At 42.1% G+C, this 19,904-nt stretch overlaps 2 protein-coding genes across 2 annotated transcripts; one reads left to right on the top strand and one right to left on the bottom strand.

The window, feature by feature from the left end:
• The first annotated feature begins 11,793 nt into the window (after window positions 1-11,793).
• LOC112938650 (calmodulin-binding protein 25) lies at window positions 11,794-12,510 on the top strand. The gene has a single exon (XM_026024706.2). The coding sequence runs from the start codon at window positions 11,794-11,796 to the stop codon at window positions 12,508-12,510; it is 717 nt and encodes a 238-aa protein (XP_025880491.2).
• A 1,759-nt stretch (window positions 12,511-14,269) lies between these two features.
• LOC4324270 (chaperone protein dnaJ 72) lies at window positions 14,270-17,935 on the bottom strand. Its single transcript, XM_015775459.3, has 3 exons — window positions 17,366-17,935; window positions 16,526-16,595; window positions 14,270-14,599 (listed from the first exon to the last, which is right to left on the bottom strand). Exons 1-3 carry the CDS (start codon window positions 17,827-17,829, stop codon window positions 14,537-14,539), a joined length of 597 nt encoding a protein of 198 aa, XP_015630945.1. The 5' UTR covers window positions 17,830-17,935; the 3' UTR covers window positions 14,270-14,536.
• Between the last annotated feature and the right edge of the window lie 1,969 nt (window positions 17,936-19,904).

Raw genomic sequence — 19,904 nt, 5'->3', positions numbered from 1 at the left:
CTCCCTTTGTGGACATCATGGGTACCGCATACCCACTTGGCCTGCCTATCCGACTAGCGGTAGGAGGTGGACCGAATCCATGTATTATGTAATAGAGTAAGACTTCGTTGCCGTATTGCCTTGTATCCTAAAGTAGGGTATAGAGCTTCGGCTGAATACTAACATATAATAGATTAGAAAATTGATGCCGTCACTACTACACAAAACATTTTCCTGGACATGGGACACTTTTGTTTTCAGGCGGGCCCCGTAAGAGAAACCACACATGATAATCAGGGGACCGGCGCCGAGCAGTTACCTGCACACAAAAATCAATTTTCGTGTGCAGGCCACTTAACACGTCCGCACGCGAAAATAGCCTTATTTTCGCGTGCGGACATGTTAAGTGGCCCGCACGCGAAAATAGGTGCCCACCATTTAATCCGGCCGCACGCCCACTCCTCCCTCTCCCATCTCCCTCGCCCATCTCCATCTCCATCTCCCATCTCCTCCCCCTCCTCCCAAGCCGCCCGGATCTGGTGGGGGGGAGCGGCGGGCTCGGCAACCGTGAGCGGCGTGCACACGGTGGTGAGCTCGTGGTGGCGGTGGCGGGCGACACCCTCCCCCCCCCCCCCCCGCCCAGATCCGGCGGCTTGCGGGGCGTGGATCCAGGGGCAGCGAGGCTTAAGCATCCATTGGTGACGGTGCGCAAGGGGAAGACCGGATCAATGCGATGGCGCACTTTCTTGATGAGTTGAGTGCTCGTGTTTCTTGCTGCTCGATCTTTCTTGCTTGTTTGGATTTGGATGTGTTGCTGCTTGATCTGTCTGCTTGCTGCCCCCTTGACGAGGAGGGGATGTGCTCGCTGCTTGATGTGCGCGCGGCGGCGGGCGACCGCCCCTAGCCCGGATCTGGCAGCTGCCCCATGAAGTTGCATTTATCCCCCTAGCGGGTTTTGGTGATTAATAATAATAGGGTTAAGGGACTAATGAGTTTTATTGAGTAATACTTAGGTGTTTTAGTCCCAAGATGGCATTGTGTGGTCAAGAGATGCTTGGGAGACCCCCACAACATATATTCGAGCAGAATTGGAACTCGAGGTGTGCATATGATAGTTTATTTCTTGTAATCGAGTTTTAGGAAAAACCGTACTATTAAGAGGGGTTCCAGGTGTGGTTCTGGGATACATCAAGTGCTCTTAGTGAGATCCAAGTGTCAAAAATTTTTTAGAGCTATTTTTGAGAATAGCCCTATCCAGGACAGATCAGGACGGCCGAAAGTTCCGGTCCTATGGACCCGGAAGTTCCGGACCATTGAAGGGTGAAAATTTCCTAAGTGTTGTCCGGAACTTCTGGAGGACAGGAAGTTCCGAACCTGTTTCCAGTTCAAAAATGTGAGTAACAGCTGGATGGCATCACCTAGCCGTCCCCAGTTCACTCTTTGGCCATTTCACTTTTGCTTTTCCATTCCATAGCCGTTGCTAGCCTCTCCCAAGAGTTTATTTGCTTCCTCCACCTGATCTTGAGCCATTCTTGAGAGAGAGTGAGATTTTGAGGGTGAAGGAGAAGATTTGGAGAAGGTTTGAAGGTTAGGATTGGTGTGAGCACTTGGGGTATCTTGTGGGCTGACATCTCGGTGCTTATTACTCTTGGAGATAATCTCCTAGACGGTTAGGTGTTGTTCGCGAGCTTCCTTTCAATTGTGCATGTCCCGGGAAAGTTTGTGAAGGTATTCCTCACCTCCGCAAGGAAACGAGGTAAGTGAGTAAAGAATCTTGTGCTGAAGTCCTAGAGGTTTTCCTAGTGTGGTGTTTTCTAGAAGAAGGTTGGGTTGGATCTTAGTGGTCACTCAAATTCTAGAAAATGACCTAAAGGTGTTGGGGTTGAAGGCTGTGGATTTCCTCTGAGATTTTTGCACAAATGAGGCAAGGGGTTAATCGAGACCCGGCTCTTTGGAGCACCTCAACGAAGAGTAGGATCGTGAGATCCGAACTTCGGGAAAAAAAATCCTCTTTGTCCCTTCTGTGATGAATCTGTGCATGTGTCTGTGATATTGCTACCTCTCTGTTTACCTGTGATTCATCTCGTGAATTTTGGCTAAGTTCCTGTTAGTGATTCCTGAATTTGTCTGTTGCCCGGAAGTTCCGGTATAAGAACACCGGAAGTTCCGAACTTTTTGAGCAGATAGGAAGTTCTGGTGTTCTACACCTGGAGGTTCTGGGCCTGTAGAATTTTACCGCTGCGATTTGTTTTTGAGTTTTCTGGCAAGCCTATTCAACCCCTCCTCTAGGTTACATCTATGCATGTTCACCCCCCCCCCCCCGGATCGTGCGACAACGACAGTGCGCGGCCCCTCCCTCCCCTCCCTTCCCTTGCCTTGCAGATCCGGTGGAGGGGAGGGGCGTCTTCAGCCGGTGACGGGAGCGGGCGGCGGATCCGGCGTCAGGAGCAGGCGACGACGACGGCAGTGGTGGCAGCGGTCTCCCAGCGTCTGGATCCGTTGCCAGCGACCGCGGGGGCGACGGCGGCGGCTGGATTACGGTTAGGGTTTTGGTTTTTTTTCTTTTTTTTTGTTTCAATTTTTTATTTTCCCGTGCGGGTGCCTCACCTGCACGAAAAAATTGTGATTTTCGCAGACGTTGGGTTCCAGACGGGTGAAACCACCGCACGCGAAAATGAGTTTCCACTGCACGGAAAAATCGTTATTGTAGTAGTGCGTGTCTGGCTAAGTTTTTCTCTTTGTAACTCTGCCTCCCAACTAATATTAGATGGGCATGAAGCCCTACAAGGACATAACCACAAATTGATCATTAGATCAATACAACACCCGACGAATTCAATCCCCAAATAGAAGTAGAGGGCATGAACCTGTCTAAACCATTGACCTCTTTACTCATTCACTTTTAGACCTTGTACACTACACCCTTTTCTTATTGCCGGTCTAGAACAATGGCATCCTCCATCCTAAAATATAAGGCATAACCACCACAAACTCAAAAATGAAGAAATAATTTAATTAACTAGATTGTATCACCTCGATATATGCACGCAATGTGATTAGAGGGCTTGATGGTAGAGGATTTTAAATAAACCAAATTTAGAGGAGGAAGATACACTAATTAATATATGCATATGTGAACGCATTGTATTATGAGATATGAGAAAATGTTCAATCTTATATTATATTTTTGGGATAGCGAAAGTAATAATCCAGCTTGGTTCAGACTTTCCATGCTCACTGATAAATTATTTATACATGAGATGTTGTATCCAGGGATGAATCTAGGATAAGATTGGAGAGAAAACTCACATTCCCCTACTCTTCCTCCTCTCCCTCTTCTCCATTTCCTCCCTCCTTTTATAAATGGTGAATCCGACCATAGATGATGTTGATGAACGAACATTGGAGTTGATCAGGTGTTACGTACCACACACACCAAAAGGCCATATATAGCGTCCGTACGTACCGTACGTGGATCGGTGTGTTCGGTCGGCATCAATTGGGAGTGCCGCCGTTCCGTTCCGTTGGGGTTGCCCGTGACGTGACGCTGACGCAAGCATGACGTCGGCCGTGGACAGTCAATCAATCAGTCGCCTCGGTAAGGGTACGTACGGAGTAGTTACTACATCCTGTTTTCTGGAGTAACAGATGACGCCGTTAACTTTTTCTCACGTGTTTAATCATTCGTCTTATTTAAAAAATTTATGTAATTATAACTTATTTTGTTATGAGTTGTTTTATCACTCATAGTACTTTAAGTGTGATTTATATCTTATACATTTGTATAAAATTTTTAAATAAGACGAATGGTTAAATATATAAGAAAAAATTAACTGTGTCATTTATTAAAAAATAGAGAGAGTACTACGTACGGCCTGGACCGATCAGCCACCCAACGAAGCCGTCCCCATCACGTTCTGTCGATCAACGGCCGGCCATTGCCATGCACATGCATGCAGATCGACACAACCAACGACATGTTGACTGTTCGGTACTATGCTGCTCCTCTATTTGACTTCCTACTCGCAGACTGTTAAAAGGTGACTTTGATTGGTGTATTCCCTCCGTCCTAAAAAAATCAACATATTAACATAGGATGTATTTAGTTCACGCTAAAATTAAAAGTTTGGTTGAAATTGGAACGATGTGACGGAAAAGTTGGAAGTTTGTGTGTAGGAAAGTTTTGATGTGATGAAAAATTAGAAATTTGAAGAAAAAGTTTGGAACTAAACTCGGCCATAGGGCATGTTTAGATCCCACCAAAAATTTTACATCCTTTCACATCGAACGTTTGAATACATGCATGAAGTATTAAATATAGGCTAAAAAAACTAATTGCACAGATCGCAACTAATTTGTGATACTAATCTTTTATACCTAATTTCTCTATGATTTAACAATGTGGTGCTACACCCTATATAATGACAGAACGGACTCTTTAATTAGTTTTTTATATTAGTGCCCGGGCACCTCATACGATACCCTATATAATATCCGATGTGACACGCTAAAACTTTACACCCCTGATGAACACCCCCTAATTTTTGCTGTTCTAGTTATACTAGGCCGAGTTTAGTTCCAAACATTTTCTTCAAACTTTCAATTTTTTTATCACATCAAAACTTTCCTACACACACAAACTTTTAACTTTTCCGTCACATCATTCCAATTTCAACCAAACTTCCAATTTTAACGTGAACTAAACACACCCTACTCCTACATGTTTTCAAAATATAATATCGTAGCAGCTTGCCACGAGTACTCCCAGAATTTTTATTATATTCTTCACTGTTACTGTAGGTCAGGTACACACGGAACACTGTACATACTCCGCGTGCTGCATGCATATGTGTACGGCCCTATATATCGTCGATTAATTTATTAATACATTTAAGCAACTAATAAGTTATTAAATTAACGAAGTTTATATAATAATAAGTTCAGACTTCATAGGGCTACTCGTAATCCGAATATCCGATCGGTCAACGTTAGCGTGTCGCCGACCGTCGGTCGATCGATGACACATCCACATGCCTGCATGGTCCCACATACGGTTAATTACTAGGATAAATTTAATCTATATCATTAGGGCAAGTACAAAGGTACTACGTTAATTAGAGACTATCACGTTACAATAGTTAAGACAGTACAGTCTCTAACCATTAATGTACCAAAATATTTTCTTACTAGCCATTTTTCTTTTATTAGAGCATGTACAAATGTGAGTCTAATATGAGCTCTCTATACTAATTATGTCACTAGAGACTATCCTCCTACAATAGTAGAGACAATGAGATTTCTAAACCATTAATGCACTAAATATTTTTTTAATTATACTTCTTTCCTTTTCTCCACTCTCATGCAACAAATTTTCCATTAATAAATGCTAAGAGTTGACTCTACGCCGTTGTCATGCGTAGCAACCATCTTTCTCTTTCCTTCTTCCTCTCTCTTCCACGTCACCGAATATGCTTGCATGACAATAAAGAGAGATCGCTAATAAATACATTGTACATACCCTCACATTTTCTATTTCAAAAGTTCATCATTACTATTTACGATATAGGTCTAATGCTTCTGAAATTTTATAAAATTAAAACTATTCCATCGTCATCGTATTCTTTTCTTTCCTCCTTCCTTCCTTATGTTCCCTTCTTTTTCTTTTTTTTCTCTTCATTAATTGTCAAGCTTAGATAGAAATGCAAGCGAACAGATCCGCGAATTTACTTGTGGTATAAATAAATGGATAACCCGGTGGGTACGCCGATCTAGCTACCCGCTTCTCACGCTCGTGCTCAGCAAGGATGGGGCGTGTGCTCGAGAACAGCGACAACGAGGTCGATGGGGACTCAACGACTATGGTGGTGTTTTTCTCCTGAAGATGAAGATAAAGATAAATATTAAGTGTTTTACGCAAAACGATGTGATATTAACGTATGATTGATTGAGTTTTAATTATTACAAACTTGAAAAATAGATTAATTTGATATTTTAGAGCAATTTTCATATAGAAAGTTTTCGCACGAAATGTACCATTTAGCAGTTTAAAAATTGTGCCACAAGTATTCAAAATTTTATCCAAGTTTTGTTGGAGATGAGGTGCTTGTGCGCCACGGCCGCGCGGATGAGGAAGACGACGAGGAGGCTATGGTGCTCCACACGTACGCATGGCCTCGAGGACGATGACTCTGAGAGAACGCTAAGCTGTGTTCTGTTGTGAAAAATGATCACTTTGTACATATGTCCCGATTTTTTGAGTAAATCGATCTTGATGCATGACGTGAACGATGTTGAAGCTAGTACGTTTTCTCGAGGTTGAACATACTTTACTCTTTAATATTTGTCCTTTTATATATTTAGTGTATTATATACTTGAATTACGCATATATTAATGACTTGAAAACTATATTTAGATCATTTATAAGTAGCACGAGCGTTGGTGGTATCTATCTCGTACCAAAGCAATATTAATTGACGATGGGTTTGCATGCCTAGAACACATGGATATTTATAGTTTGATAACGTTTATTTTAAGGTGAATATGGTTTGTGGTCATTTGTTATATTACTGTTAGGTACTATGGTCGTTGTCACGTGTTAAGCATGCATGTGCCAAATAGGCATCAATTATTTATTTTGTGTTACATATAAATGACCGGGACATATCTTGGAATCCTACGTATATACAAGCTTATGGTACACACTCCATTCACACCAGCTAACAAATGTCACTAATTTTTTTTTAAAAAAAAGTAAATATAATAGTTGTGCATATATAAAGTATCAACTTCAAATTTATTATATTTTAGCTATAAAACAACAAAAAACCTACAGTTTTAAGAGTATATATGTGTAAGGATTTTGTATTTTTAAAATATAAAATATAATGAATTTTAAGATGATATGCATGTAGGTATAATACTATTAGAAGTAACGCATAGTTGTTTGTTTTGAATTTTTAGTGAAATTTGTTAGTTGGTGTATACGGAGTGTGTACTGTGAACTTGTGCATATAGGATATGTTGTCTACTCACCTGATGTGTAGAGAGAAAAGCAAAGCTAAGGTATATAAATCCCTCTGTCCCCAAACTAGTTTATCTTTAACCTCTACTATTTATCCTAAAATAAGTACATTCCTTTATCTATACGTGTGTGCAGTCCGCAAATCAATTTTACTCGTTCAATACCCCTTAGCTACCCATCAATACTATAATTTTCTATTAATCGAGGATACTTTGGTCTTTTTACTCCACATTAATTTGTGTTCCAATGGCTAAAGATGAATTTATTTGAGGACAGAGATGGTATTAATAATGGTCCAATTTGTACTCAATTATGTACAAACATGTATATATACGTACAAAAAAAGTCCATTTAATTATCCCCTAAACTATTTCATTTGAATTAACCGCTACAATATTTTTTTTCCTAATTTTACCCTAAACTACTAAAAATAGTTCACTTTAGTACTGAATATTATTTATCACCTTTTGTTTCTCTTTGTATCAGTCCTATTTTAAGCTAAAATTTTTAAGACATAAATGACACCCTATCAAAGTTCCCAAATATTTCTATTGCTATTTACTTTAAATTTAAAACCTTGATATTTAGATCAGCCTATGTACTTTCAACATATGCAAACGACAATAATAGAAATTCTCAAAAATGTTAAGAGGTATATGTTATAATGCATCTACTAACCCATCAAATTTCGGAGCATAATATGACATATATATAGACACAGACAAAATATTGTTAGGGAGTAAGATTGATCGTTTTTATATGAAGTAAGATGGAGTGCTTTTTATAGTTGAGGGTGTGAAATGAACCAAAAAAATATTTACGGGTTAAAAGCTCAGCGAAATAGTTAGGAGTAAAATGAATTTATTTTCTAGAATTCCTACTTTGGCGCAAATGTGCTAGCAACCGAACTGGCGAACACTTTATCCACTTATCCGTTCACTCGATCGGTTACCCCTCCATCTGATTCCCTTGGTTTCGCCCCCCAACCTTGATGTTTCGTTCCACCATAGATGAGATGCCGCTCCTAGCTCCCCTCGACACTACCAAGCGAGGTTCATTTCTTCCTCCTCCCCCAGCACCTTGCACACCCTGCCCCCCTTTTCTTCCTCTTGAGCGATTCTAAGTTCCCCTTCCTGCTCATCCTTGGCGAGACATTGATGGCGTCGAACGGACCTCGGCACCTCGCTACCAACTTCCACACGACGCAACATGTGAGCCGCCGCTCTCATAGACCTTATGTCTCTTCTTCTTTGGGGAGACTCGATTCTCCTTTCTCCTCCCAGCGAGATATCAGTGTTGTGGGGAAAGCTACGGGAATGGGATATAAGTGAGCTCCCCTCGGTTGAAAATTTGAGTTTTCTAAATTTGGAAGTTTGTTATGTAAGTTAAAACTTTTGAGGTTATGATTTGAAACTTTTCAAAAATTCGGATATAAAGTTTCAGTATATAGTTGAAAATTTCTAAAGTATGAATTGAAAGTTTTCGACGTCGAGTTGAAAATGTTATGAATTGTAGATTTTATCGATTGGGTTGAAAATTTTATACCACAAATAGAAGAACTTTTGAGAGGTTCCGATTGAAATTTGAGATTTAGGAGGAAATTGATTAGGAGATGTATTCTTAATCCAAGTTCAAATAGGGGGAGAAAGGCTGTGTTTAGATCCAAACTTTCAACTTTTTTCATCACATCAACCTGTCATACACACGTAACTTTTCAGTCTCATCGTACCAATTTTAACCCAAACTTCCAACTTTGAAAGAAACTAAACACAGCTAAAGCTAACTAGACTGTATTATGATAGAATCAGATAGAAGCGCAAACACGTTTGTCTAGTTCGCCACGCACCCCTTTGGCCCTTTCTTTTCTGCTATAGTACTACAACTGAAGAAACAAAAGTATGAAGCTCAGCCGCAGCCGCGTCAGCGTCATCCGCTGCTACTAGTCAATTGCTATCCGTCGAGGTAGAGCGGTGGCCGGGTCGATCTAGTCCGTCCATCCGTAAGATCCGACGGTTGCGAGGAGGCGAAGAGGTGTCCGGGCGGCGAGGTGGAGGCCAGCAGCAGGCTAATCCGCGGCTGGGGCGCGTGGGTCCCACCTGGCAGCCTCCAGCCCCCCTTGCCATCCGCACGAAGGCGCAGCCAAACTGTCGCAATCGCAAAATCGCAATCAATCGATCACGGGATTTCTCGGTGGGCCGGTGGGGCCCGCAGCGGGTCGAGCCTCTGACAACGCGGCTTCTCGGTTTGTCGCCTGCCTCTCTGACTGACAGACTGACAGGCGACAGCTGCTTGACCCACCCCACGACCACCACCGCCGCCGCGAGCCCGCGACTTTCTTCCCTTCCCCTTGAAGCAACAACAACCAGGTGATCAAACCGTTTCGGTCTGGGTCGACGCCCATTGCACAATCAATTTGTGTTCACACTTGCCTGCCTGACGCGTCCCCCATCGTTACTACTCCCATTTTGAGTTTTTCTTGTACGGGTTGACCACTCGTTTAATTAAAAAAGTTAGAATTATTATTTTTTATTTATTTTATTATTCAAAGTATTTAAGCACAACTTCTCGTTTTTTATATTTACACAAATTTTTTCAATAAGATGTATGTTCAAACAATACAAATAAAAACTCAAAATCTCTTATATTATGGGACATAGAGAGAGTACAGTCCTTTTGATGATCTGGCGGTGCACGTTGCTTTTTTTTTCCTTCTTCTCATGGTTGCTTTTATATGTATTTTTTTATAGGATAAAAAGAATGAGGTCTGCTAGCTAACATATTGTTCTTTCTAAAATAAACTTTTAACATTCCAAGGATAATATACCTGACTAGGATCCTACGGTAATGACTCTGATAATCGCCGTGACACCACCAGAATCCTACGTGACATGACACACGGGCATTGACTATTTTCTTTTTTTTTCTTTTTCCCCACCTTTCTCTTCTCTTCTGCCCTCTGCATCATGTGAGCAAAAAAATTGGAAACAAGAGAAGGGAAATAAGAAACATCACACTCCCTACGTTGTTTTTCTATGGAATGAAAGGATTGTGGCATAACATAATGGTCTATTTTGGAGAAAATGCAAATTATGGTGTTATTGAAAGAGCTTTAGTACTATGTTCCTTGACTAACAAGTACGGAGGGAGAGAATTAAAAAGGAACATGTACTTAAGCTGTGTTCGGAACTCTGTGTTCCCAACTCCCCCTTCTTGTTTTTCGTATGTTTCAAACTGCTAAACGGTGTATTTTTTTACAAAAAATTTCTATACGAAAGTTGTTTAAAAAAATCATATTGATCTTTTTTTAAAAAATAGTAAATATTTAATTAATCACGTGCTAATGTATCGCTCTGTTTTCCGTGCGGAGGAGATTTGTTCCCAACCTACCGTAACGAACACAACGTAGTTGTCCTAAAATAAAACATGTAGTAGTTGTGGACTTATATAATATAATATTGGCTACTATTCCCTTTGTTTTATATTATAATCCAATTTAACTTTTTTTTTCAAAGTCAATCTTTTAAAGTTTGATCAAATTTATAAATAAAATATAATAATATCCCTAACACAAAACAAACATGTTTATCAAACTATAACCAATGTCACATTTAATAAAACTAATCTCCTATTATAGATGTTACTAATATTTCTCTATTAACTTAAACCAAATTTAGAGGAGTTTTTTTTTGCGGTTATATAGTTCTAATGGAACATATATTATTTGTTGAATATTACTACTAGTAGTACATGATTAACAATGTAACCAGCGTGGCATGGCTTGGGCCGCAAGAAGAGTTGACTGCCCAGTTGACCGACACATGCCACAGTTGTACTCCCACCTTGTGTTGTGTGCTCAGGTAAAAATAAATAAAACGGCGTGGCTTCCTGTGCAAGGAGAGGAGGAGGAGGAGCACAGGGCACATGCGGATGCGGCGATGTGGCAGCCAAGAGGGAGGATAGCTGGGTCCCACGGTAGTAACGGCCGGCTTCACCAGCAGCCAGCAGCCAGCAGCCGCCCAGAGGCATATGCGTGCGTGGCACCGCGCGGCACTCCACGCGGTTTCTCTCCAGCTCTCCTTCACACTCCACACGCCGCGCATGACAACCCGCGCCACGCGCACACGCACACCCCCCCCCCCCCCCCCCCCCCCCGCCCCCCCCGCGCCGGCCACGCTTTTCTCTACCTGTGCCGCGCCCACGGTTCTAGTACCACTAGAAGTACTAGTACGGAGTGGTATTGAGTTTCTCAAAATTGGTCTTGGAAAAGTATTAGTTTCTCAAATTAGGCCTTTGAAAAGTACAAGTTTTTTAAAATGCAGGCACATTTTTTTGCCTTAAATTCCCTCTACTAATATTTTCTATCAGAAAATTTCCCCCGACTTTTTTGAAACTAAAATATACTACTCTAAAATTACTTACTAGTAGCGAAGACACCACACAAATGGGACACATTGGGTTTGAGGTAAAAGGCTTAGTCTTAAAAATCCACTGAAATCTTATCGAAATATAATGAAAATTCAAGTATCTAGTTTTGAACGTGTTACCATAATCTGGCGGCGGGGGCTGACTCAGGTATCATCTTAATGTAATTAATTGAGTCTAAATAAAGCTTCCATTATCTTAAAAAACTATAATCTAGCGACAACTCTGGGTACATTCCGCTGGGTACACCCACCCATTTTTGCCTCGAATGCCTTCCCCTCGACTATAAATCCCACCGCCCTCCCTCCCCCTTTCCCAACCACACCCACCCACCCGCCCAATCCATCCACCAAGCAACCACACCATCACCATGGCGAACCGCTGCGTCAGCCTCGACGCCACCTGGGCCCACCTCCCCGCGCCGCCTCCGCCGCCGCCGCACCACACCTGGCTCTCCCCCGCCGCCGACGACGCGATCACCGCCGCGCTCTGGGCCTCCATGGCGCCGTCCTCCGCGTCCTCGTACTGTGGCTCCGCCGCCTCGCCGACGCCGTCGACCTCCACCACCACCACCTCCTCCTCCGCCGCGTCGGCAGAGATCCTCGCGGGCGGCGGAGCGCGGGCGGCGGCGGCGGCGACGCGGCCGAGCGGGCGCGTGTCGAAGCGGAAGCCGCGCCCGTCGCGGCGCGCGCACACCACCTACATCACCGCCGACCCTGCCGACTTCCGCCGCATGGTGCAGGAGATCACCGGCTTCCCCGTCCCCGGCGCCCACACCGCCTACCCCTCCGCCTCCGCGTCGTCGGCCCCGGCGGCCCCGCACGCCGCCGCAGCGCTCGCGTGCGTGCTCCCGACTCTGGACACGTCCGCGTTCCTGCTCGACCGCGCTTCACCTCCGCCGCCGCCGCCGCAGCCACAGCCGGGGCGGAAGAACGACAAGACGCCCACCACCACAATGGCCTCCACGCCGCCGCAGCCGCCGGCGGCGGCGGACGAGGCGGCGGCGTCGTCGCTGCTGCTGCAAGAGCTGGAGGAGTTGATCGGCGCGTCGGCCTTCCCGACATTGGAGAGCTGGGGGATGATCTGATTCTGACCTCGATTTCTCCTCTCTTTTTTTTTCTCCCATAAAATTTCAGGGTTTTTTTTGGTCCGTCCGATGCGAGGATCGGACGGCTGCGGGTTGTCCTCCCCTTAGCCAAGCTGATGATGATGTCGTAGCCAAGTAGCGTAGCACTAGAAACCAAATCAGCCTCTCTCTCTCGCTCTCTTTTTCTCATGGTGTAATTATTACTCCTTTCTGTTTGTTGCTCATCATTGCCTTCATTTAGTTAACGAGTTTAATGATATGCTTAATTAGTTCTAAACCACTGTGTCTTGATTCATCCGCTAATTTGAGCTGCCGTAATAACCCCACCGTGGTGATGATGGCACCACGTAATGATGTAGTGTGAACGCCTTTAATGTGGTATGGCTTTCGTTCACGTCGCTAGTGGCTCGACTCGTGCGTGGCCACAAATAAAAGCGCAGGCAGGGGGTGACGTGGACAGTGTTATCCTCCTACGTGATGAAATCAAATTAGCTGGAAAGGGTTAATGTGAAAAGCCTGCAAAGGGTAATGTGAAACCCGGCTTTGGCCGTGCTTGTCTTTATTGTACCGTGGTACGGACAGCTTTGACCCCACCACTGGACCTGCGACCCGACGACCTTGATCAGCCATGATCTCGTGGGAATATTTGCTCCATCTTTTTCACCTTACTTATTGTTCAGAATTATTTGATCCACGCTTACTATTCTTTAACGAACTTTTATCCACTTCATTTTATTCCAACTAAATGTATTTCTTAAAGTATTTAATTTACCATATAATCAATCCGTGACAATGAATAGTGTGCTACTATCCCAAATATAAGAAATTATGGTTGAATGTGATACATAATGGACTGAATAGACATATGATAGTATTACAAATCTAGACACACCATAGTACTAATGTTGGATAGATTCGTAGTACTAATGTATTATAATGTGCCTCATTCGATGCTAGGTTATATATGGAGAGAATATTAGCAAATAATCATTTTGAGATACTGCTATTAAAGGTTGTTTGTGATAGTGATAGGCCGAGTTTAGTTCCAAACTTTTTCTTCAAATTTCCAACTTTTCCATTACATCAAAACTTTCCTACACATAAATTTTCAACTTTTCCATCACATCGTTCCAATTTCAACCAAACTTTCAATTTTAGCGTGAACTAAACACACCCATAGTTAAGGGGTTGTTATGCCATTTCAAACCATATCATTTTTTGGTAAAATTAACAAAAATGTGTATATATTTAGTTTTTTGCTAAACTTTGGTAAGTATATAAGAAATTCTGTCAAAATTTTAGCAATATTGTCAATTTACCAAAATTTTGGAATTACCAAAATTTGATAAGGTTTATTTTGGCTATAATCTAAATACATGTATACGAACACACATTTGAAATATTAAACGTAGTCTAATAACAAAACAAATTACAGATTCCACCAGACGAATTTATCAAGCCAAATTAATCCATCATTAGCAAATATTTAATGTAGCACCACACTATCAAATCATGGCGCAATTAGACTTAAAAGATTTGTTTGGCAATTTCCTAGCGAACTGTGTAATTGATTTTTTTTTGTCTACATTTAATACTCCATGCATATGTCCAAACATTCGATGTGACAACGTGAAAAATTTTGTTTGGGAACTAAACAGGCACTAAGACAAGATAAAAGTAAAAGACTTGAAAACTTATGAAGTCCGCAACATATTTCAGTCACCCATGGTTTGAGCCTCTTTGACGTACACACTGCAAGTCGCCAAGTCCTGTAACCGGCACTCTTTTGCATTTGAAGAACATAAGCATATACGGGGCTACAACTTAAATGAGTACTCCAACATGAGATACTCATTTTTCTCTAGCAGAGAATACTGATCAATGAGATTACAAGGATCAATCATGACTTCGCGAGAAATAAATTATTCAGAACACACGCATTACAACATATCACCACCTGAACAACAGTATATGCACATTGGTTTTCTACATATATGTATATATATACGGAAAGTCGATATAACTTCTACCTATTTCCCTTCTGTATTTTGACCTTCTCAATTGATTCCATCGCATCCTCAAATGATTTCTGCACATTATTTATCAAACAGCTCATTACATTACATCAGTAAAAAACAATTAAGCAAACATTTGGCAGGAAGAATATGGTTCAAATGGCTTGGACTGATTTCTCACACGTCGTGTGTAATCTCCTCCTGCCATGCTTCTAATCAATCAAGTGTTCAACAACATATCAAGCAGACAGCTCACCCCAACCCAACAGTACTCAAACATCCCTAGGATGCTAACGGTACTCAAACATCCCTGGGATGCTTAATAGAAACAGGTTATCTATGACAGGATATAGCATCCCATGTTTGCACCGAACATTTCAGACATTCTAGAATGAGTAAAGTGCATAGGCGGTCCTTAAACTTGTAGGGTTGTGTCATCTAGGTCCCCAAAGTCTCAAAATGCAGATTCAGGTCCTAGAACTTGTTAAAGTGTATCATTTAGGTCCCAAATCGACATAGCCCCTCTAGGATCCTACGTGGCGCTGATGTGACACGCCACATGGACGTGGCGTATCATTCTCTCTCTTTTTTTTCTTCTTTTCTTTTTCTTTTTCCTTTTTGTTTTCTTCTAATTCTTCTTTTTTCCTTTCCTTTCTTCTGCTCGGGTTACAGAGAAAGGAGAAGAAAGGAAAAAAAAGGAGAAGAAAAAGAGAAGAAAAGAAGGAAAAAGGAAAAGGAAAAAAATTTTAAATGGGTTCCATTTGTCTCGTCATGTCCGTGTGGCATGCCACATTAGCGCCACGTAGGATCCCAAAAGGGGTTGTGGCGATTTGGGACTTAGATGACACACTATGATAAGTTCTGGGACTTGGATATGCATTTTGATAGTTTAAGGACCTAGATGACACACCATTACAAGTTTAAGAACTGTCTGTGCACTTTACTCTTCTAGAATTCCAGTCATTGGTGCAACTAGACTAAATGCACATTGTAGTAATTTAAAAAAGTAAGGCATGGACATATTAAAAATGCAATGCCATGGTTTCGTATGAAAAATGGCATATATACTAGAGCATAGGATGTGAGAATAACCTGAATCTACTATACAAGGGTCACCCTTTACTTTCTACTAACACACAATACAAGAAAGTACACACACTCTCTGACTCTCATAGTAGGCGCTATATGAGAAAAACAATACAGTTTGTAATCCATGTGAAATCAAACATTATATATGCAGATTAGATACTTTTCAACATACAAAACAAAAACAATGACAATAAAGAAACATATACTATCTTCTCTCCAGCATTGTTAAGTTAAATACATGGATGGTTTAATTTCCTGAAAGAAAACTTTTGCTCTTTCTATAAAACAAATGAAAATCACATGCTGACACCCTAAACTCTTCCATAGTGTTCGATGGTACACAATTACAATGAAAGGTTTTAGAAATCAAATCTAAATGCCATAGATTTTAATTAAGTGTCCTAATCATTCAGTCCTTGGCTCCTTGCAAGTTGCAAGGTTCAATAGTAAACAACCAATAGGGGAAAAAGCAAAGCTGTTTCTGCTGTTTGAAATTTTATATATGAACAAGTCATCGAAGTGATGCCGCTTTTACTTGGTAAACACATTTATCTCCATTTTTTTCTAGACCTTTCAGAGTACACTAGTGAAAGTTTCCAATTAACTCCCTCCTTACTTGCTTTTATTCAGCTCAAATTTCATAATTACCGATGAAATGAACAAACTAATTGCATGCCTAAAAATCTGCTATCAGCCTATCACATCCTTATGGACAACAATGTGCAAAGTAGCCACTCAATTCAATAGCCAGTGGGTGTTTGATCAATACATCACTAAGTTCAAAAGTGTAGAGGGTCAATTGAATGAGCTGCGAAATAATTCACATAGATGCAAGGAAAAAAAGAAGTATTGAAGAAACGTTATGCAGGGTGCTCCAAATAAAATGATAAGCTAACAAGGTGTATACTTACCCCAGAATTATTCATCTTCCAGATTTCTAAAATACTTCCATCAAGAAAAGCTGCTCCAGTCAGCAGTACACTGCAGTACAGAGTTGTCAACATGAGCTAACATCTCAAACTCTAAAATGCTGTTACATTTCAAATACTAAAATACTTCCAGCAGTAGAATACACAGAACTGCTGCAAAAAAGTAGTGTGTGGAATGACATGAGTCTCCAACATCAGGGTGCGTTATTTGACAGATTTTGACCCAATACATGGCATTTTGTTCTTCCCGTCACCTTGCTCAAAATCTATGTATAGTACCAGATCTGGCTGGTACCAACAATAGCTACTCTAATTTATTTTGGTAGTTGCTATCTTGCTGGTTTAACTGTCTCAGCAGTCGTTAAAATACAAACTGAATTGATGAGCTTCCTTTTTACGAAGAACCATTGGAACATCAATGGTCATAAAGATTTGATCCTTTTTCTTATGGAACAGCAACGATAATACTTTTTTATGGAACCGTTGAATCCACACCAAGTGAATTCATGTTTGACACAACAGAAATGGTCATAAAGACTAAATCCTCTTCTTTCGTAGGTCATAAATGGGCATGCAATTTCAACGGTATTCATTTTATCTGTACTCGGCAACATTTGCAGGTTTGGTTCTATTTTGATCTCGGTCAGACATACATGAACATCCTATGCTGTCCTATTATTTATGAACTTGGCAATTGCTTTTTCCACAATGATTCCCTCGAGAAAAGCCAGCAATGTAACGGATCAGCACAACAATCACGCAATGGCGGCATATCAAATCAGCCAAAGCAAGAAAAGCATCAGCGCATATGAGCAGCTTCACCTGGCGAAACCCAGATTGATGAGGAACCCTCGCCGCGTGACCGACTTCAGCAGCAAGTCCCAATCGAATCCGGCCGAGGCGGCGCCCCCTCCGCCCGGAGGCGGCCGGCGCCAGGTACCACCTCCGCGTCTGTGGCCGTAGCCGTAGCCGTAGTCATACGAGGCCGACGAGGAGGAGGCCGAGGCCGAGGCGGAGGCGGAGGCGGAGGAGGAGGCGCGGCTGTAGAAGGAGGACGAGCGGATGCGGAGGTCGTACTCGGCGCGGAGTCGGTCGTCGGAGAGGACCCTGTAGGCGTCGGAGGCGAGGCGGAAGCGGCGCGCGGCGTCGGCGCGCGCGGCCGCGTCGGGGGAGTGGGCGTGGCGGTCCGGGTGGTCGCGGAGCGCGCGGCGGCGGAAGGCGGCCTTCACCTCGGCCTTGGTGGCGTCCTGCCGCAGCCCCAGCGTCTGGTAGTGGTCGCCGCCCATCGCCACCGGCGGCGACGACCGCGGCAGCTTGGAGAGGATCTCGCCGGCCGGTGGATCACGAAATTTCTCGGCGAGGGAGAAGGGGAAGGAGGAGGCGATGGAGCGCGACGACGGTTGCGTGGCGTGGCGTGGCCTTTCTTCCCGCCGCGCGTTTCCTCGGGCCCTCTAAGCCCGGCCCAGTTAGGCAGTCAGTTTAGAAAATGGAATAAGTGCACTTTCACTCCCTCAAAAAATAAGTCAAATCTGATCTCGCACATGTCGAGGAGATATTTAACTATTTGCCACTTTTAGACAACTATTTGCCACTGGACCCACATGTCATAGACACATGTAGACCCACGTGTCATTGATATAGTGGTGGCAAATAGTTAAATACTAAATCTAAAAGTGGCAAATAGTTAAACGGTGCAAAATAACTAAGTTCAACATGACATTGAGATATGTTGAACTCTTAACTATTTAAACGGTGCAAAATAACTATCTCGGTGGTTTTTGGGGTGGTTTTTCACTGACATGGCCCATTGACCTAGTCTAGCCGCTAAGTTCGCTTCGCCCCGGCAGGAGCTTGCCCCCAACTGCTGCCACTACCCTCGTCCTCCCATCGCTACCGTCGTCGTTGTGGAGAAGGGAACCAGAAGGGGAGAGGAAGATAAGGGGGAGAAGATAAAGGGGGGAGGAGGAAGAAAGGAAAGAGAGAGGATGACATGTGGCCCCCATAATGATGACTTAGCGGTTGGACTAGGTCAATGGGCCATATTAGCGAAAACCACACTAAAAACCATCGAGGGAGTCATATGTTACACCAGTTTTAATAGTTAAGGGTTCAAAATATCTGACATTGCAATTGAGGGATACAAATTAGATTTGATGTATATTTGAGGGAGTCAAAGTGGACTTATTCCCTACAAAATTGTACTCCCTACAAGATGCTCCTACCCCACGCGCGGGGGCCTTGTACGGGGAGCTTAAGGTCCTAAGAACTTGTTTGTTGGTACTTGATAGCCAACTTCTGAGAATATAAAGAAGCTGATTTTCTAACTTCTAAGTTTAATTTATTTGCTAAAATATATAACTTCTGAGTATCCGAGTGATAATTTGAACTATTCGAGGGAAGCTTTTAGCAATTGCAGCTTTTAACAAAATCTCCAACTCCACCAAACATGTCCTAAGTCGCGTGTGCGGTGGACTAGAAAGGTATTGGTGGGGTCCACTGGTCGTTCCACTTCACCAAAAAGAAATCTTCCCACGCGCATGCCCCTTCCCTTTTTTCTTTCAGGAAAAAGTTCCTTCTGCGTGTGTTTCTTCTCTCTTATCTTGTTTTGGAGTTGACTTGAACAAACTTTCAACTTAGATTTAAAAATTTTCAAGTCAAGATTTTTGAAAACTTTCAACTCAGTTTTGAAAAATTTCAAGTCAAGATTTGAAAACTTTCAACTCAGATTCAAAAAATGTTTAACTCAGATTTGAAAACTTTCAAGTCCAGATTTGAAATTTAAACTTAGAGTGAAAACTTTCAACTTAGATTTGAAATTTAAACTTAGAGTGAAAACTTTCAACAAGGATTTAACAACTTTGAACTGAAGATTTGAAACTTTCAAATCAAATTTGAAAACTTTCATCTCAGAATTCAAAACATTTAACTGAATGCATGGTTTTTTCTCAACATACTCTCTATGTCCACAAACATAATCATTATGACCATTTAAAATGGCAAATTTTGTTATAGGACATCAAAAATCTGTTGCTGATAGATATTGTGAAAATGTTCCATGGCTAAAAGGCACTCTAAAAAACTAGTCATTTTCTAGAGGTTATATTTTGGGCTTGATTAGAGAGATAAATTCTGAAGAAAGACGAGAATGCCCCTAGGACCACATGCTTCAAACATGGCGTTAGAGTGAAAAATCTAGAAATTATGCAACTCTAAATTTGCCATCACCCCAAGTGCATCACTAGCATACATCATATTTCATCTTCACTTTAGCCTAAGCTAAAAATCTTTTAACACTATGTGCTTTTCATCTTTTTGAAAAATTTCTTTCTCCAATTGAGACAAAAGTGTCCTTCAGCAAATT

The sequence above is a fragment of the Oryza sativa genome, chromosome 1, assembly GCF_034140825.1.
Source record: "Oryza sativa Japonica Group chromosome 1, ASM3414082v1".
NCBI classification, from domain to species: Eukaryota; Viridiplantae; Streptophyta; class Magnoliopsida; order Poales; family Poaceae; genus Oryza; species Oryza sativa.
This window is presented reverse-complemented; position numbering and strand designations above follow the sequence as displayed.

Coding starts and splice junctions, on each gene's coding strand:
- LOC112938650 (XM_026024706.2), top strand. CDS start 11,794: ATGGCGAACCGCTGCGTCAGCCTCGACGCCACCTGGGCCCACCTCCCC.
- LOC4324270 (XM_015775459.3), bottom strand. CDS start 17,829: ATGGGCGGCGACCACTACCAGACGCTGGGGCTGCGGCAGGACGCCACC. Junction 16,596..17,365: donor ATCAATCTGGGTTTCGCCAG/GTGAAGCTGCTC, acceptor TCTGTACTGCAG/TGTACTGCTGACTGGAGCAG. Junction 14,600..16,525: donor GGAAGATGAATAATTCTGGG/GTAAGTATACAC, acceptor AATAATGTGCAG/AAATCATTTGAGGATGCGAT.